Here is a 15,356-nt window from a genome sequence, read left to right as displayed (position 1 = left end):
ATTAGTTTAATCAAAACTTCTCTCGCTTTAAATATAATTTGTATTTCATATTAAAAGAGGAAGAAGTAAAAATATATTTTTAATTTTCAGGGTGAAGATGATGGGTCAGACAGCAGTGCAACGGACAGCGGGGAAGTTGAATCGCAAGATTCCAATATAGCAGACGAGGCAGATGCAGTAACTGATTCTTCTTTTATTGTTGGAGAGGCGAACAATGACGTCGACACTCTGAACAAAACTGTTGCTGCTATTACTGAAACACCTACAAAGCCTAATGAAAACAGAACCAGATCTCCAACGCCTTCCACAAGCAGCACTACAAAAAGTAAACAGGGACCTAGGCTCTTTGAAAGTCCAAAAACAATGAAGAAAAGACAAGCTGATGTGAAAACTGACGAACGACAGGAAGAGGCATATGTATTGCTGAAGCAGCTACAAAATAAAAAGCCACGTAATCGGTTCCAAATTTTCGGCGAACTAGTTGCTTGTAAAATCGAAAATCTTCAAAATGAAAACGCTAAAAACACGGTAGAGCATTTGATCTCTAATATTTTGTATGACGCATCTATGGGTAAATACGATCAGCCATTTCCATGTTATCAAAGTTGGCATACACCTTCGGCCAATAACAACACAGCAAGATATTATTCAGATAACCAGAACTATTACTCATCCAGTACCAATGATTCTGTAACATCACCAGCCTCAACAATACACACACCTATGCCATCCCCAAATAGCTCTTGTTATGAAACTAACTATCTTCCCCAAACAGAGACAAACAATTCGACACTCTCAAAAGAAAAACAGCCTTGTAGAAATCTTCAAGAATCATCTATATCTGATGCGATACGTCTGGCCATGTCAGATGCAGGACTTGATGTAAATTACTGATAAAATATTATTTGTTAAAAAGAATATTTCTTTAATTTTTTAATTAGATTTTTTAAATTTTTTATTTAGAATTTAAATAGAATATCTTGTTAATTTTTTTCTCACACTTCAAAAAATTGGTTTTTATTAAAATTTAATAAAATGTCTACTACTAATTACATTATGTCATTTGATTGAAAAGCTGTATATCTACCGAGGTATCTACTTAGCTTAAGTTTATCCTTCAGAACTTCAGCGATTACTTTACATACTTCTGGTATAATTCTACTAATTGATGATACCGAAATTTTGAACAAGTACATCAAGGAATGGTAAGAATCGCCTGTTGCAAGGAATCGCAGTGTGAGCAGTAGTCGTTCCATTGGTGAAATGGCTTGTCTATAATTTGTATCTTCTTTCTGTATTTTGGGGGCAATTTGACATAATAACCATTCAAAATCGGTGCTGGACATTCGTAAAAACTTTTTGACACTACCATTATTTTTATTATTTCCTATGTATACATCGTCTTTTTTTAATACATTGAGTAGATGCATGCCACCATATTCACTTCTATCACAGAGACTTGGTTTCACCCAACATTTGTGCTTTCTTTTTTTCTTTTTTGCCGACAACACTATATAGGCCGCCGCTGCTGCAGCTATTTCATCATCTTGATCCATGTTTACCAACCGCGGTGGAAACACTAAGTTGCTCTCTCTCAGTTATCAGAAACGACCGGAAACAAAAAGTTCTGTCAGTGGAAATAAAAAGTTTACATTTGTTGCTAATAAGTTCCTAAATTTACAAACAAGAAGAAACACAGGCAACAAAAATGTTGCTACATGTTGCTATTTGTTCCTCCGGTGGAAGCAATTTTTTAAGTTCCCCTCTTAGTTTTAAGCGAAGATACTTAGGTCACCCGAGCTGACCCTCACACACCACCCTATCATCATGGTGAGGGTTTTGTTCCGGCGAATTAAAGGAATAAACTGCCACATTTAAAATCTATTTGACAGAACGAAGTTTGTGGGGTCTGCTAGTACCGGTTAAAATAACCTTGAAAGTTGTAACTATTTGTGTTCATCTGTAATCGGTTTAATTTGTTTCTAGGGTATCAAAGATCTGGAGGAGCCATAATCTTCCCCGATGACGATTTCAACCCAGGAGTACTTCCACGATTAAAGGGAACTCCTCCATGTGCCAAGGGTTCAACATTTTGCGAACATTTTGGGGAGTATCCGCATGATCTATTAAAAAATATTCTTAAAGAACATAGTGTAAATAAAGACCTTTTTGGAACCGATATAGTGCCACAATTTGGTAAGTCAATGTTGGATTTTTGTAAAATTTTTAACAAAAACACTTTGTTTCAAATTGTCAGCAATTTTACTTAACTTATAACTTGGTTGTTCTTCAATAATATCTACCATATAGTTTCGTGGCACTCTCTTCAATATTTGACGATATTATGATCAAGTAACAAAATTATTTATCTGTATTTTAGAGGCAAGAGATGGTTCGAATGATCTGTTCGTTTGCCAGTCTAAAGTGATGACAGTATTTCCGAAAGTGGCTAAAAATGTTAACAATGATTGGAGGATTATTATTAACCAGGGAGAAAAAGAAGGATATATCCAAGGGGTTGTAATAGAGACATGTATGGGGTGAGTTACTTTATTCAAATAAATAAATAATAATTAATAAAAAAAACTACAATTTTTGAGAATATCCTAATAATAAATTAAATTTTACAAAATATTTGATGTGCAAAATTCTTCACATCTAAGTAATATCTTATGTAATATCTTATCTAGTTTACAAAACCCGTCGTTCATTTCAAAATTCTGGAACACTTGGTGGCCAATTACCTGGCACCCATACTAGCGTTACATTGTTATGTTATCGAGTTAGTTTTTCCCAGTATTCCCGGGATGTGAATTGTGACATATACGTATGCTTTATAGATTACCAGAAGACATTTGACAGAGTAAAACATGACAAATTAATGACTCTAATGCAAGAAATTGGAATTGACAACAAAGATCTTAGAATTATCAGAAACATTTACTACAATCAAACGGCCAAAATCAAAATAGAAGACCAGTTAACTGATAAAATTGCAATAGAACGTGGAGTACGACAGGGCTGTATTTAGTCTCCATTGTTGTTCAATATTTATTCTGAATGGGTATTTAAGGAAGCTTTAGACGGTTGTGCGAAAGGAATACTAATAAACGGTGAATGGTTGAATAACATTAGATATGCAGATGACACTATAGTTTTTGCCGATAATCTGAATGACTTACAGATATTAACAAATAGCATAACAGAAGTCAGCAACAGATACGGACTAGCTCTTAACATAAAGAAAACCAAATTTATGACAATTAGTAAAAAACCAATACTAAACGCTAAACTTACAATCAACCAACAGCGAATAATAAAAGCAAAAGCAGCATTCGTTAGAATGAGAACCATTTTCAACAGTCGAGACATATCATACGGAATGGAAGCGTGGACACTGACTGTTGCATCTATGAATCGGCTCGAAGCTTTTGAAATGTGGTGTTATAGGCGCATCTTACGTATATCCTGGGTTGACAGAGTTACTAATGTGGAGGTCCTGCGTAGAATGGGGAAAGAATGTGAAATTCTCATGACCGTCAAAACTAAAAAGTTGGAATATCTAGGACACGTAATGAGAAATCGAGAACGTTACGGCCTTCTCCAGCTGATTCTCCAGGGGAAGGTAAATGGTAAGAGAGGACCGGGAAGAAGACGCATTTCCTGGCTTCAAAATTTACGAAAGTGGTATAAGACGTGTGGGTCACTTTACACTGTAACAATAGAATATTATATTTCTGCTCATAATATTATAAATAATATATTACATCCAGTTTAAAAAATACGTTTTCATTCACATTAAAAATGGCTTCTACATAGTCGCGAATGTACGAATTTTGATAGTATATTAATTATGCTTTTGTTTTAGGAAAGATAGACAATGCGATATCTTAGGAGACATCATGGACGATTTCGTAACAACTTGCAAACAGAAATACATCTATAGACGGCTGCTTTCCCTAAACGATGCTGGCAAACCCGTCCAAGATACATTCAGACTTCCATCTGCTTGCTGTTGCTCTTATAGAAAAAATTTTGACTTTTTGGCTGGACTCGATACTTGAACATCTCTTTTAGCGAAGCCTGCTGTGTCATATTACGGCACCTTGATATTTAGGACACAGCTATTCTCCAACGCACTAGATTTTATTTCAGACATTTGATATTTATAAAAAGTGAATTTAATCGGCTAAAATAGTACTGAAGAATATATTGTGATAGTAGATACTATTTGACGGCTATATTAGGAATTAAAATAAGAATCCTGAGTGGAGATAAATTGAATTTTGAACACAATGTTCTAGAAGAGATAGTATGTACTTCTACTTTCTGAAAAGTACTATGTACTACTTGGTTGTTTTGCGAATTAGAACAGAGCTCGCCGAAGTATGACATAAAATTGTGAAGACATTTGTTACAAACAGTACAATACTGATAAATGCATTTAAAGCTTAGGAACAATCACCGCTCTTCTACAAGTACCTACCTCTACCAATGCAGTACTATAACTACTAGTAATATTACTACTATATTTATTTAAAGCTTTTTCTGCTCTTCATGCCTTCCTCTTTTTCATTTACTGTTGTCTCTAATGAATAACTTTTCACTGTATCTTATATAGATAGCTGTACATCATTTTTGAGTAATTATTTCATTTCTTTAACAATATATAATCTATTGTCATCGTATTTGCGTTAATCTTAACCAAAATATTAAAGTATATCGTACCTCTGAGCTTTTACAGTTTTAATTTTTAAAAATTCCATAATAAATTCAGTTCAATTTTACAATTTTATGCATTAAAACAGTTGTGTTCATACACTTAATTTGGTATTAAGAGGGAGTTATACATTACAATTTATGTATGCAATTGCTTATAAATTATGCAAATTATTTTAATAAGTTTCTATAAACATTTAAATTCCAATTTTACCAAAGAATTCTTTATAATACGAGGGTGGATTGATATAAAATTAGCCTTTGATAGAAAAAACAAGTTTTTTGGAATTAAATCGATTTATTTCTCAACTAGTCCCATTTTTTTATCCCATCCGAATAGTACTTTTGCTCGAGCTCTTCAAAATAGGCCGAAGTTTCAGCGACGACTTCATCATTTGTTGCGAAACGGCGTCCTCCGAGCCATTTTTTTAAGCTTGGAAACAGGAAAAAATCGCTGGCGGCAAGATCTGGGTAATACGGTGGGTGTTCAACCAATTCATAGCCCAATTCGTATAATTTTGCCATGGCGACGGCCGATCGGTGAGCCGGTGCATTGTCTTGGTGAAAGAGCCCTTTTTTGCGTTCCAAACCGGGGCGTTTTCGACGCAATTCGGCATCGAATCGATCCAATAATGCTGCGTAGTACTCACCATTGATTGTTTTCCTTTTTCCAAGTAGTCGATGTGGATGATGCCCTTGAATGCATCCCAGAAAACAGTCGCCATCACTTTGCCGGCCGAATGTGCACTCTTTGCCTTCTTCGGCGGCCCTTCGCCGCATTTGCGCCATTGTTTCGACTGTTCTTTGGTTTTCGGTGTGTAATAATGCACCCAGATTTCATCAACGGTGATAAATCGGCGAAAAAAATCCTTCGGATCGCGCCGTATCATCGCCAAAAGCGTCTCAGAAGTGGTCACCCGTTTTTGCATTTGATCGATTGTCAGTAAACGCTGCACCCATCGCACGGATAGCTTTTTCATGTCCAAATGATGGTGAATGATGTTGTGTACGCGTTCGTAGGAAATGTTTAGAACCTCTATTAACTCGCGGAGCTTAATTCGACGATCTGCCATAATCATGTCATGGACTTTGTTGATCATTTCCGGCGTGGTGACTTCATTTGTCTTCCGGGACGCTCATCACCAAAAACACTCGTACGACCACGAACAAATTTAGCTTTCCAAAATTTTCCTGTTGCTAACGAAGGTGCAACCTCACCATAAACTTCATCCAGGCTTTAATTTGCACATTCGTTTCACCCTTTTTGTGGAGGAACTTAAACACCGGACGATACTCGACTTTTTCCATTTCTCCGAAAACACAAAATTTGCTTGCTTTTGACGGCTATAAAAATCAAACTAATTGTTTTTAAAACTTAAAATTTTGACAGACGTCATGTCATGAATGGCAAATGTCAACACCGAAACCAATTCGGTATCAAGTAGCGCCATCTATCAAAGGCTAGTTTAATATCAATCTATCCTCATATATTCTTCTTATACCTAAAAAATCCCTACATTATTTAGCGATATTTCTATTGGCGAAAAAATTGGAGATCACTGTAAAATTAAAACAGGAGAAATACTTATGTAAACAAGTTTTAATAATCATTGTCAACTGAAATGACCAGTAACTGGGACCCTCTTCCCTCAGTTAACAATGACTGGTGGGATAGTTTTTTTTAAACTGTAATCCTCATATTTTTTCTTTTTCTTTGTGGCATTTTTTGAATTGATTTCTTGTGACTTTTTTCTTACATATTGCTTGTCACTTGAGCTTATTTAAGTTCCATAGGGTGTAATTGGTAGTGGTAGAAAAGAAGTCAAAGTACTAGAATATTCTCTTTTTTTGTCACATCGCCAATAACATATGAAATTTTTTTTCTTGTTTACATTCATAATTGACAATCTCCGAGAGTTTCTGAATTATTTTTTCTTTTTTTTTTCAAGCAATTATTGGTAATTTTCTTATTAGTCCAGTCGTAAGAGATTTGACCCATAAAAATCATACGAACAAGCTGAATTTTATCGAGAATATCAATGTTGGGACCCCAAAAAAGATGCAAAAAAGTTTACCACTTTTACCCCAGGGCGTCCTCCTAGAACCCCCCTCGCAGGGGGGGTAAAAACGCAAAAAAATCAATTTATGAAATCAATGATAAATAAAATTTGTATCAACTCGACGGTAAAAAATCGATATCTTTTAAACAGAGTGACCTATCGAGAACAATCAAATTGCGTTTTTAAGGAGAAAAGTGCCGCTTTCATATGCAATTATACATATTTTTTCGCAAATGAAGTCAGTTTCTATAAAGCTGTTTAATAAATAAACTTTATATAAATATATTTAATTTATTTTAATCATAAAAAATGGCAAAAATCACACCACGTTTATTTTTTTAACATGCAATACGTTGTATTGTTTCCTATCATTATTTGGTTCAGCTCGTCAGATAAACATCTATGACAGTTGACGTTCTATGACATATTAATGAATTATTATAAGTTGCATCTCATGAAGAGTAAGGTTGAGAGCAAAAAGAAAATATTAACGAATATTATAAATACATTATTTTTTATACTTTACATATTAAACAACAAATAAAACTAGCTGCAGAATGAGGGATATTTATAGAAACAAAGGACCACTTGATAAGAATGTTAGTAAGAAGATGCATATTCATCGGTTGTGAATCAGGTAAGTTTACCATTACATACACGCAAATAATATATTTGTATAGAGGGGGGCAGTCAAAGCTTTGTCAGTCTCTTTTTGATATTTAATATTTGGTTAATGTCAGCATTGTATCGTCTATCATCAGAGATAAGTAGTTGCCTACAAATTTAAAATTTTTTGCGTCTTCTTAGTCGTTAACTTAATGCAGGAATCACGATATCATGAAACTATTAGCTGATTTTACCAATGATCCTCCATTTCTCTCTATCTTCTGCCGTTCTAGCACATTCTGGGTGTTCACGAAAATGGTATTATCATCTGCATAGCTCAGGTTGCAGATATTCTCCCCTCCGATAAAGGCGTAACCTTTCCGTAGCTTTCACAACATCACGTAGCGCTACAACCCTGGGTGGGTCTTGGCTGACTGTACAACTTTTTTTCAATTTGTTCGGTCTTCCATCAACCTAGGATCAAATGGAATGTTTATTTTCCGAAGATTTGATTTGCTTGGATGTTACCTCTTCATCGCATTCTGGGACGTCCGAGTGGTCTTTTGCCTGTGGGAATCTCCTCCCATACCAGTTTTTCAAGTCTCTCGTTATGCAGTCTGTGCACGTGGCCTGTCCATCTTAGTCGCTGTGATTTAATTTCTTGGACAATATCGGCGTCATTGTAGAGTGCTTTTAATTCGATATTGGTTCTGATCTTATATTGGTTTGTGGTGATGTCATGGTGAGGTCCGAAAATTTTTCCAAGTATTTTTCATTCAAAGCGTCTGAGCTTTTCTTCGTTTGCTTTGGTCATGGTCTACGTTTCGCATCCGTATGTTATTACAGGTCTGACGATGGATTTATAGATTTTTATCTTTGAACTTCTTGTAAGATTTTTTGATTTTATGAGTTTACCCACTGCGAATAGACAGCGGTTTGCAGATTGGATTCTGTCTTTTATTTCTTCAGTAACATCGTTGTCAGCTGTGATTACGGCCCCCAGATACTTAAAACGTTGTACTCTTTCGAAATTGAAGGTGTTGACCGTCACATTTTGTCCTATTCTGTCTCTTCGTGTCGTTCTATTTATACGTGAACATTGTCTCAGGCCTTCAGAAAATTTCAATTAGTTCCCAATTTACTGTCATTATCATCATCTTTTGCTCGGCAATCCTCTGTAGATCCTGGCCTGTTCTAAGATTAGTCGCCATTCTGTTCGGTTTCTGGTGCCATCTTCTGATCTCTAGTATTCCTAAGTCGGTCTCAACTCATCTAACCACCTAATTCGCAGTCGACCTCTGCTTCTTCTTCCCATAGGTGTTCCTGTTGTAGCTTTTTAGCAATAATATTGTCAGGCATTCGTATTATGTGTCGGGCCCATCTAAGCAGCTGTGTTTTAATGAACGTTATGACATCTGGTTCATTAAAGAGCTGGTATAATTCAAAATTAAATCTTTTGCGCCACTGCCCTTGATCGTTTATAACTCCAAATATTTTGCGAGTTTTCTTACGCTCGAATATTCTCAGGAGTCTTTCATCCTTCTGCGTAAGGGTCCATGTTTTCGCCCCTTATATGAGGACCGGCCTCAGCAGTGTGTTAGTACATATTAATTTTAGTTTTTTTTTTGTAATTTCTTGAGTGGAATTGTTTTTGGAGTACATGGTATGTTCTATATGTAAGGTTTTATCGTCTTTTAACTTCTTCGCTTGTTTTATTGGTAGTAGTCACTACCTAGCCAAGATATGTGAAGCTGTCAACAAGTTCAAAGATATGATTTCCAAATGATGTTTGCTGTTCCTCATTTGCTATAGGATCTTTAGTAACCAACATGTACTTGGCTTTGTTTACGTTGATGACTAGACCGACCTGTTTCGTCGAATTTTTCAATTTTAGCACATATTGTTCAACATCTTGCTTGCTACGCCCTATTGGTCTGATGGTCCATTAGTCGGAAACAGAAAATTCTTTTAGATTTCAAAACATCCTTAGCGGTTGTGTGCATTGCTTTACCTACATTTATGAAATGCAAGTTATAAGTGTTTTACGCTGAGGTTTTCATCCATGCTTAGTATTTTTTTAGTTTAAAATTTACATTCAGTTACCTCAGATTTTAGCATATTAATATTGTATTTTCTAGTTTTTGTACTGTGACTTCTCTATAGGTATTCATTTTTGCTTTAGATATTCTCTAAACTACTTGAAAGCAAGCAACCAACAATACAGCAAAAATGAAACAGTTTTCTTACTAATAAGATAGTTTTTGGTAGGCTATACAAATTAATTGTTTGAAATTCTAAAACTTTTTCCATTTAAAAATAGAAATTTTTTATGCGTAAATTAATAAGTCTTATAGTTTTTTTTTATTTTTAGGTGAAATGGGAAGGCAGCTGTCAATAATTTATAATATACTTACATAATATATAAATATAATAAAGTTGTTATTTACCTACACAAATTGTATTCTAAATTAATATTCCCCGTAAATCTAATATATTAGATGTTGCGAAAAAGTTATTTTTTTTTACCAGGGTATATTTCAAACTACTTACCCCCTAATGGCAACAATACACTGACTGGGATGGCCGTCTTTACAACAGGAATCTTGGCCTGTACTGAAAAATGTGATCCATGCAGAGTACTATTTTATTTTTGTTGTCATCATCATCATTCTGGCTTTACAAATCTGCGTGGATCCTAGCCTCCTCAAGAATTTCTCTCCAGTCGTCCCTATCCATCGTCTTCCTCCGCCAAACACGTATCTATTCCCATATTTCTAATGTCTTCATCGATGTTATCAAGGAACCTTGTTCTGGGTCTTTCTCCTCTTCTATGACCAATGGGTCTATCAAGGAGCGTTTTTCTATCTGGACAATTTTGTTCCATCCATATTACATGCCCTATCCACCTCAGACATCCTATCTTAATATATTTTATGATATCTGGTTCCTGGTATATTCTATAAAGTTCGAAGTTGTATCGTCTTCTCCACACTCCATTGTCATTCGCTGCTCCATAGATTCGCCTTAGTACTTTTCTTTCGAAACATCCTAACATGTTTTCATTACTTTTTGTTAAAGTCCAGGTCTCTGACCCGTATATTAGGACTGGGCGTATTATTGTTTTGTAGAGTTTTATTTTTGTATTTATCGATATAGTTGTGGATTTAAGGAGGAGCTTAAACCCAAAATAGCATCTGTTGGACGTGCAAATTCTGAGGTTTATCTCTGCGGTAGTATTATTTTCAGTATTAAGGAGCGTTTCCAGGTATACACTTCGTTCACTGCTTCGATAACGTCGTTTTCTATAACGAGTGGTCGTAGGATTTGTGGTTGCGTGCTTATTTTCATATACTTCATTTTATTGGTGTTTATTATTAAACTCATTTTTGTAGCTGATTATTTTAATGCTGCATAAGCCTCTCGTACTGCGTTTTACGTTCTCCCAACAATATTGATATCATCAGCTTAGGCAAGGATTTGCACTGATTTATAAATACATTGAACCAATGGTTGTGATTTGTAACATACGTATTACTTTTTATAGTCCAAAGTGTATAACCACTACAAGAAGTGGACCATAAACTGGAGCAGTCACGAAGCGGATTGAGGAAGGTAAGAAACATCCATGACCATATTTTGACACTCAAGCAGCTAATACAAAATGCACGAAATACAAGCACGGAACTATACCAACCCTTTATAGACCTGAAAAAATAATTTAACATAAACCCGCTGATAGAAATCGACAAACGCCTAATGAACAGAGAAGTAGACACCAAACTCATTAAAGCTATTATATTATGAGTCTATATAAAAACACAAGAATTAGAGTAAAAACCGATAATACGTAATCCGACGACTTTAGAGTCAATGATATCTTACGACAAGGAGGTGTACTAGACCCCATCCTGTTTAATATTGTAACAGATTATGTAATGAAGAAAACCAGAGAAGAAACATCGAAAAGATATGTTGGACATAGAAACTTGGAAATGATACAGATAGCGGAATGCGTATTTGCAAACGATCTCGTTGTATTTGGAAGAGACGAGAGCGCACTCAAGAGAAAACTCCAAATATGGAGCGATAAAGTCGAAAAACGTAACTTGAGGATTAACAAAAGTAAAACCAAGGTCATGAACAAAGGCAACGGTGGGGGAAATCTTTTTTAGACTTCTAACGTCACGGAGCAGAACACCCTGGCATCTTCCAGCCGAGTACAATACTAGGTCAGAAGACCCCAGGGTAGTGCCGGATTAACCATGTTCCGGCTAAAGCCTTAACTACCGTTCCAGAATAGTGGTCTTGCCACTCAATAAACAACTAAAATCCGTATATTAACCAGTGGCGGATCCAAGGGGGTTCACGGGGGTCATGACCACCCCCAAAACAAAATTAAATATCAATCAAATAATCCTAAACAAAAATAATTTAAAACCCATCAACCCTATAAGCAGGAAGTCAAGAGTTGAAATAATTCAAACTCATTTATTGTAGGGGTAAGTGTAGAATTATACGGAAGCCTTTTTAAATTGCTCTTTTAAAAAAATCAACAATTCTAAATACAGTAATATCTCGATTAACAACCTGACTTCCGCGAATTCAGAGTTACTCGATTTTCAAATTTTGACAATTTGTCATTTGAGTGCCAGAGAATCGTTCGATTATCGATGAGATAGAATTACCGTTCACACATTATTGCTCATTCAATGTACATGACATGACTTTTTGCAAGAAATCAGCACATTTTTATTTTTTATTAGGTATTTCTTATCTTCAGTTTTGTCTACGAATTGGTTGTTTGTAATTTGGATATGTATTATAATTGTTGAGACTGTGTGCTACATTTTATAATTTATCTATAATAAATATCAAAGTGAATATTGTTGTTGCATTAGCTCTGTCTGATACGTTAGTGAATACAAATAAAGGAACTGGGGGCTGCTGTCCAAGGTATTTGTGAAACTGTGAAACAGTAGTTTGTCTTAGTGATGTTTTAGGTACAACTGTATCACTTAGTCGTCTTCTTCAGTCACCAAAATTAGATTTTAAGTAGGCTACTGAGGCCATAGAGGACACTTAATACATTCTTCAAAATAAAAGATCAAATGCTGAATCTGTTTTAAGCAAATTTTACTATAAAGTAAACAAATAGCTGAACAACTAGACATTGAATTGAAGATGCCTCGTATAGTTTCTCGTCAAACCTGTCGTCAAAACCAATCTGCTAACTCTTGCGAAGAATATTTCCGAAGATCTATTTATTTACCCCTTTTAGATAATATCTTAACTTCCACCTTCCAGGATATTATTGGACCAACTACTTACTACATATTTCACAGTAGAACAAGAGTTTTCACTGTGGATTCAAAAGTGGAAAAAAGTCGTACAAAATAATGGAAAACTTCCTGATTGTATTTTAGAAGTATTAGAAAACTGCGATATTCATAGGTATGTATCCAAATATCAGAATATTTCTGCAAATATTAACTACACTGCCAGTCAGACAGAGCGTTCTACGCTTAAGCGTCCAAAGACTTGGCTTAGAAATAGAACTTCTGTTAACTGGTTTAGCACTCATCCATGTGCATCCTGAAATTTCTCTAGATGTTGATGCAATCATAGAGCGATTTGCTAAATCGGATAGGCGAAAAGAATACATTTTTATAAAATTATATAATATTTACTTTTCTTATAGTATTTTTAATCATTGAACTTTTATTTACCACTCGTTGCCGGCTATTGCTGACGATTCGTGCATTTATAGCCTAATAATATGCCTAATTATAGAAATACCTATTCCTTAATTATACCTATTATGTTTTTTGTTGAATAAATTAATTTAAATAAAATGCTGTTTACACTTATTCTTAAGGTTTCTTCTTCATGTGGCTATAACTACAGCAAATTGCTCTCTATCTTGAGCTGTTCTCAGTATCGAATGTGTGTCCATGCCTGTCCAGTCTCTTACATTCTTCAGCCAGGAGCATTTTTTTCTTCATGTACCTTTTTTTCCTTCTACTTTCCCTTCCATTATGAGTCGTAATAAGTTATATTTTTCTTCTCTATGAATATGTCCTAGATAACTCGTTTTTCTATTGTTTACAATATTTAGGAGTTCTCTCTCAGCCATTCTTCTCAGCACCTCGTTATTGGTCACATGCTCTGTCCACAAAATCTTCAGCATTCTTCGAAAAATACACATTTCAAAGGCTTCTATACGCCTCATACTTATAATTCCGAGAATCCATGTTTCCACTTCGTATAGCAATAAGGAATAAATGAATGTTGTTACAAATTGATATCCCCCCGACAAAAAATTTCTGGGGATCAGCCACTGAAAGGTGCAAAAATCTAAATCCTGTATCAAAATCACCCTCAAGACCCATGACTCCCCCCCTGACAAAAATTTCTAGATCCGTCACTGATATTAACCGTTACTTTAAAAGAAGAATAACTCTATTATATTAAGGAAAAACTTACAAATAACTATACCTATCATCGTAAATCAGAAAGAATTGTCTATTACCAAAAGAAATCAAAAGAACGAAAATATTTCCGTGAGGCCATAAACTAATTTTGGTAATTACCGGTTCTTGGCCCTCGAGAAAAAAGAAATAAGATTTCAGGTCCCTGGTTCAATTTCCTCCTCTATCCTCCTGATCCTTCTAGATCACCTCAGAAATCAGACAGTGTACTTCTCTCCATTCTTTCTCTCCTTTCATCATTATGTTTATTATATACCATATTTCTTTCATCCAGCCTAAAACCCGTTTGCCTCTCGAAGTCACCCCTCTCATTTGTCCATCTCTGGCATTAAAAATGTGGGCGGGAGCATCTGGTACGCCACAAACAATACAGTCTGCCGAGGCAGATTTGCCTATTCTATTTGTGAAGGTGCCAAAACTACCATGTCACGTCAGAAAGTAGTCTAGTTTCCTAACAACGACACCCTAGAACAAGTTGAAACCTTCATATACTTGGGAGTTCAACTAGAGAGTTGGGGGACACAAGAAACTGAGATAAATACTGAAATAGCAAACGCCGACCGAATATACTGTGCAATTATGAACACATTTCTATCGAAGAAAGAAGTATCTCAAAAAGCCAAGATAAAAATTAATACCACAGTTTTTGTATTTACCTTAACATTTGGATGTGAAAGCTGGACGCTCACTACCAGACAAAAGAATAAACTGCAAAGCATTGCAATGAAGTATCTAAGAAGAATTTTGGTGTTACAGAAGAATCCTATTCAATATCATGGACTTAAAGAATGTTAAACGCAGAAGTTACTAGAAAAAAAAGCGAAATGTGGAAAGACGAAGAATATTGTGGCTTAAGAACTTGAGGGAATGGTTTGAATGCAGTAGTGAAGAACTATATCGTGCTGCAGTCAACAGGGTACCCATAGCTATGATGATTTCTAACCTTCGATAGAAGATGGAACTTAAAGAAGAATAATATAAGAAGAGTACTAGGTGTGACCAGAATGGGCAGGATACGGAATGAGGTAATAAGAACACGTCTTAAAGGTCAACCAATCAGCTGAGATGGTACGGCCACATGGTTAGGATGGATAAAGAAAAACCAGTGAAATAAGTTTAAGAAGCGAGAAAAACCCTGAAAAGATCGAAGGACAGGCCCATGAAGACCCGGAACGATGAAATTTCCGCCATCTTAGACAAGAAAGGTGACAATTTCCGATTTATTTTATCAGGATCTGTTTCAACCCTATTATGCATAGATTGATGATATAAGCACAACTGATCTCTTGTTTTTCGGAACAATTCACAAGAGAGCTACAGGCAAATTAGCAGCGAATCCATAAAGTGTTGATCCCACCGGTTTAGATGTCTCTGAGTTCCCACGTCGCATAGAGACTTGGATTATATTTATAGTGATCTGCTTGCTTTCTATCTGCAGCATTATCCTCTACTATATAATTTACGTTTTATTGTACTTCAATAG

At 35.4% G+C, this 15,356-nt stretch overlaps 1 protein-coding gene across 2 annotated transcripts in view; it reads left to right on the top strand.

The window, feature by feature from the left end:
• The window catches only part of LOC140441106 (uncharacterized), a 33,622-nt gene extending 23,731 nt beyond the window's left edge, over positions 1–9,891 (top strand). For both annotated transcript variants that reach the window (XM_072531548.1, XM_072531547.1), the window contains exons 3-6: positions 1,987–2,196; positions 2,381–2,540; positions 3,869–7,416; positions 9,757–9,891. In XM_072531548.1, the coding sequence (XP_072387649.1) occupies positions 1,987–2,196; positions 2,381–2,540; positions 3,869–4,064 (566 nt within the window). In that variant the 3' untranslated portion in view covers positions 4,065–7,416; positions 9,757–9,891. The remainder of the gene's footprint in view (positions 1–1,986; positions 2,197–2,380; positions 2,541–3,868; positions 7,417–9,756) is intronic.
• The last annotated feature ends 5,465 nt before the right edge of the window (positions 9,892–15,356 follow it).

This window comes from Diabrotica undecimpunctata, chromosome 5, assembly GCF_040954645.1.
Source record: "Diabrotica undecimpunctata isolate CICGRU chromosome 5, icDiaUnde3, whole genome shotgun sequence".
Taxonomy (NCBI): Eukaryota; Metazoa; Arthropoda; class Insecta; order Coleoptera; family Chrysomelidae; genus Diabrotica; species Diabrotica undecimpunctata.
Note: the sequence above shows the minus strand (reverse complement) of the source record. Positions and strands in the feature narration are given on the sequence as shown.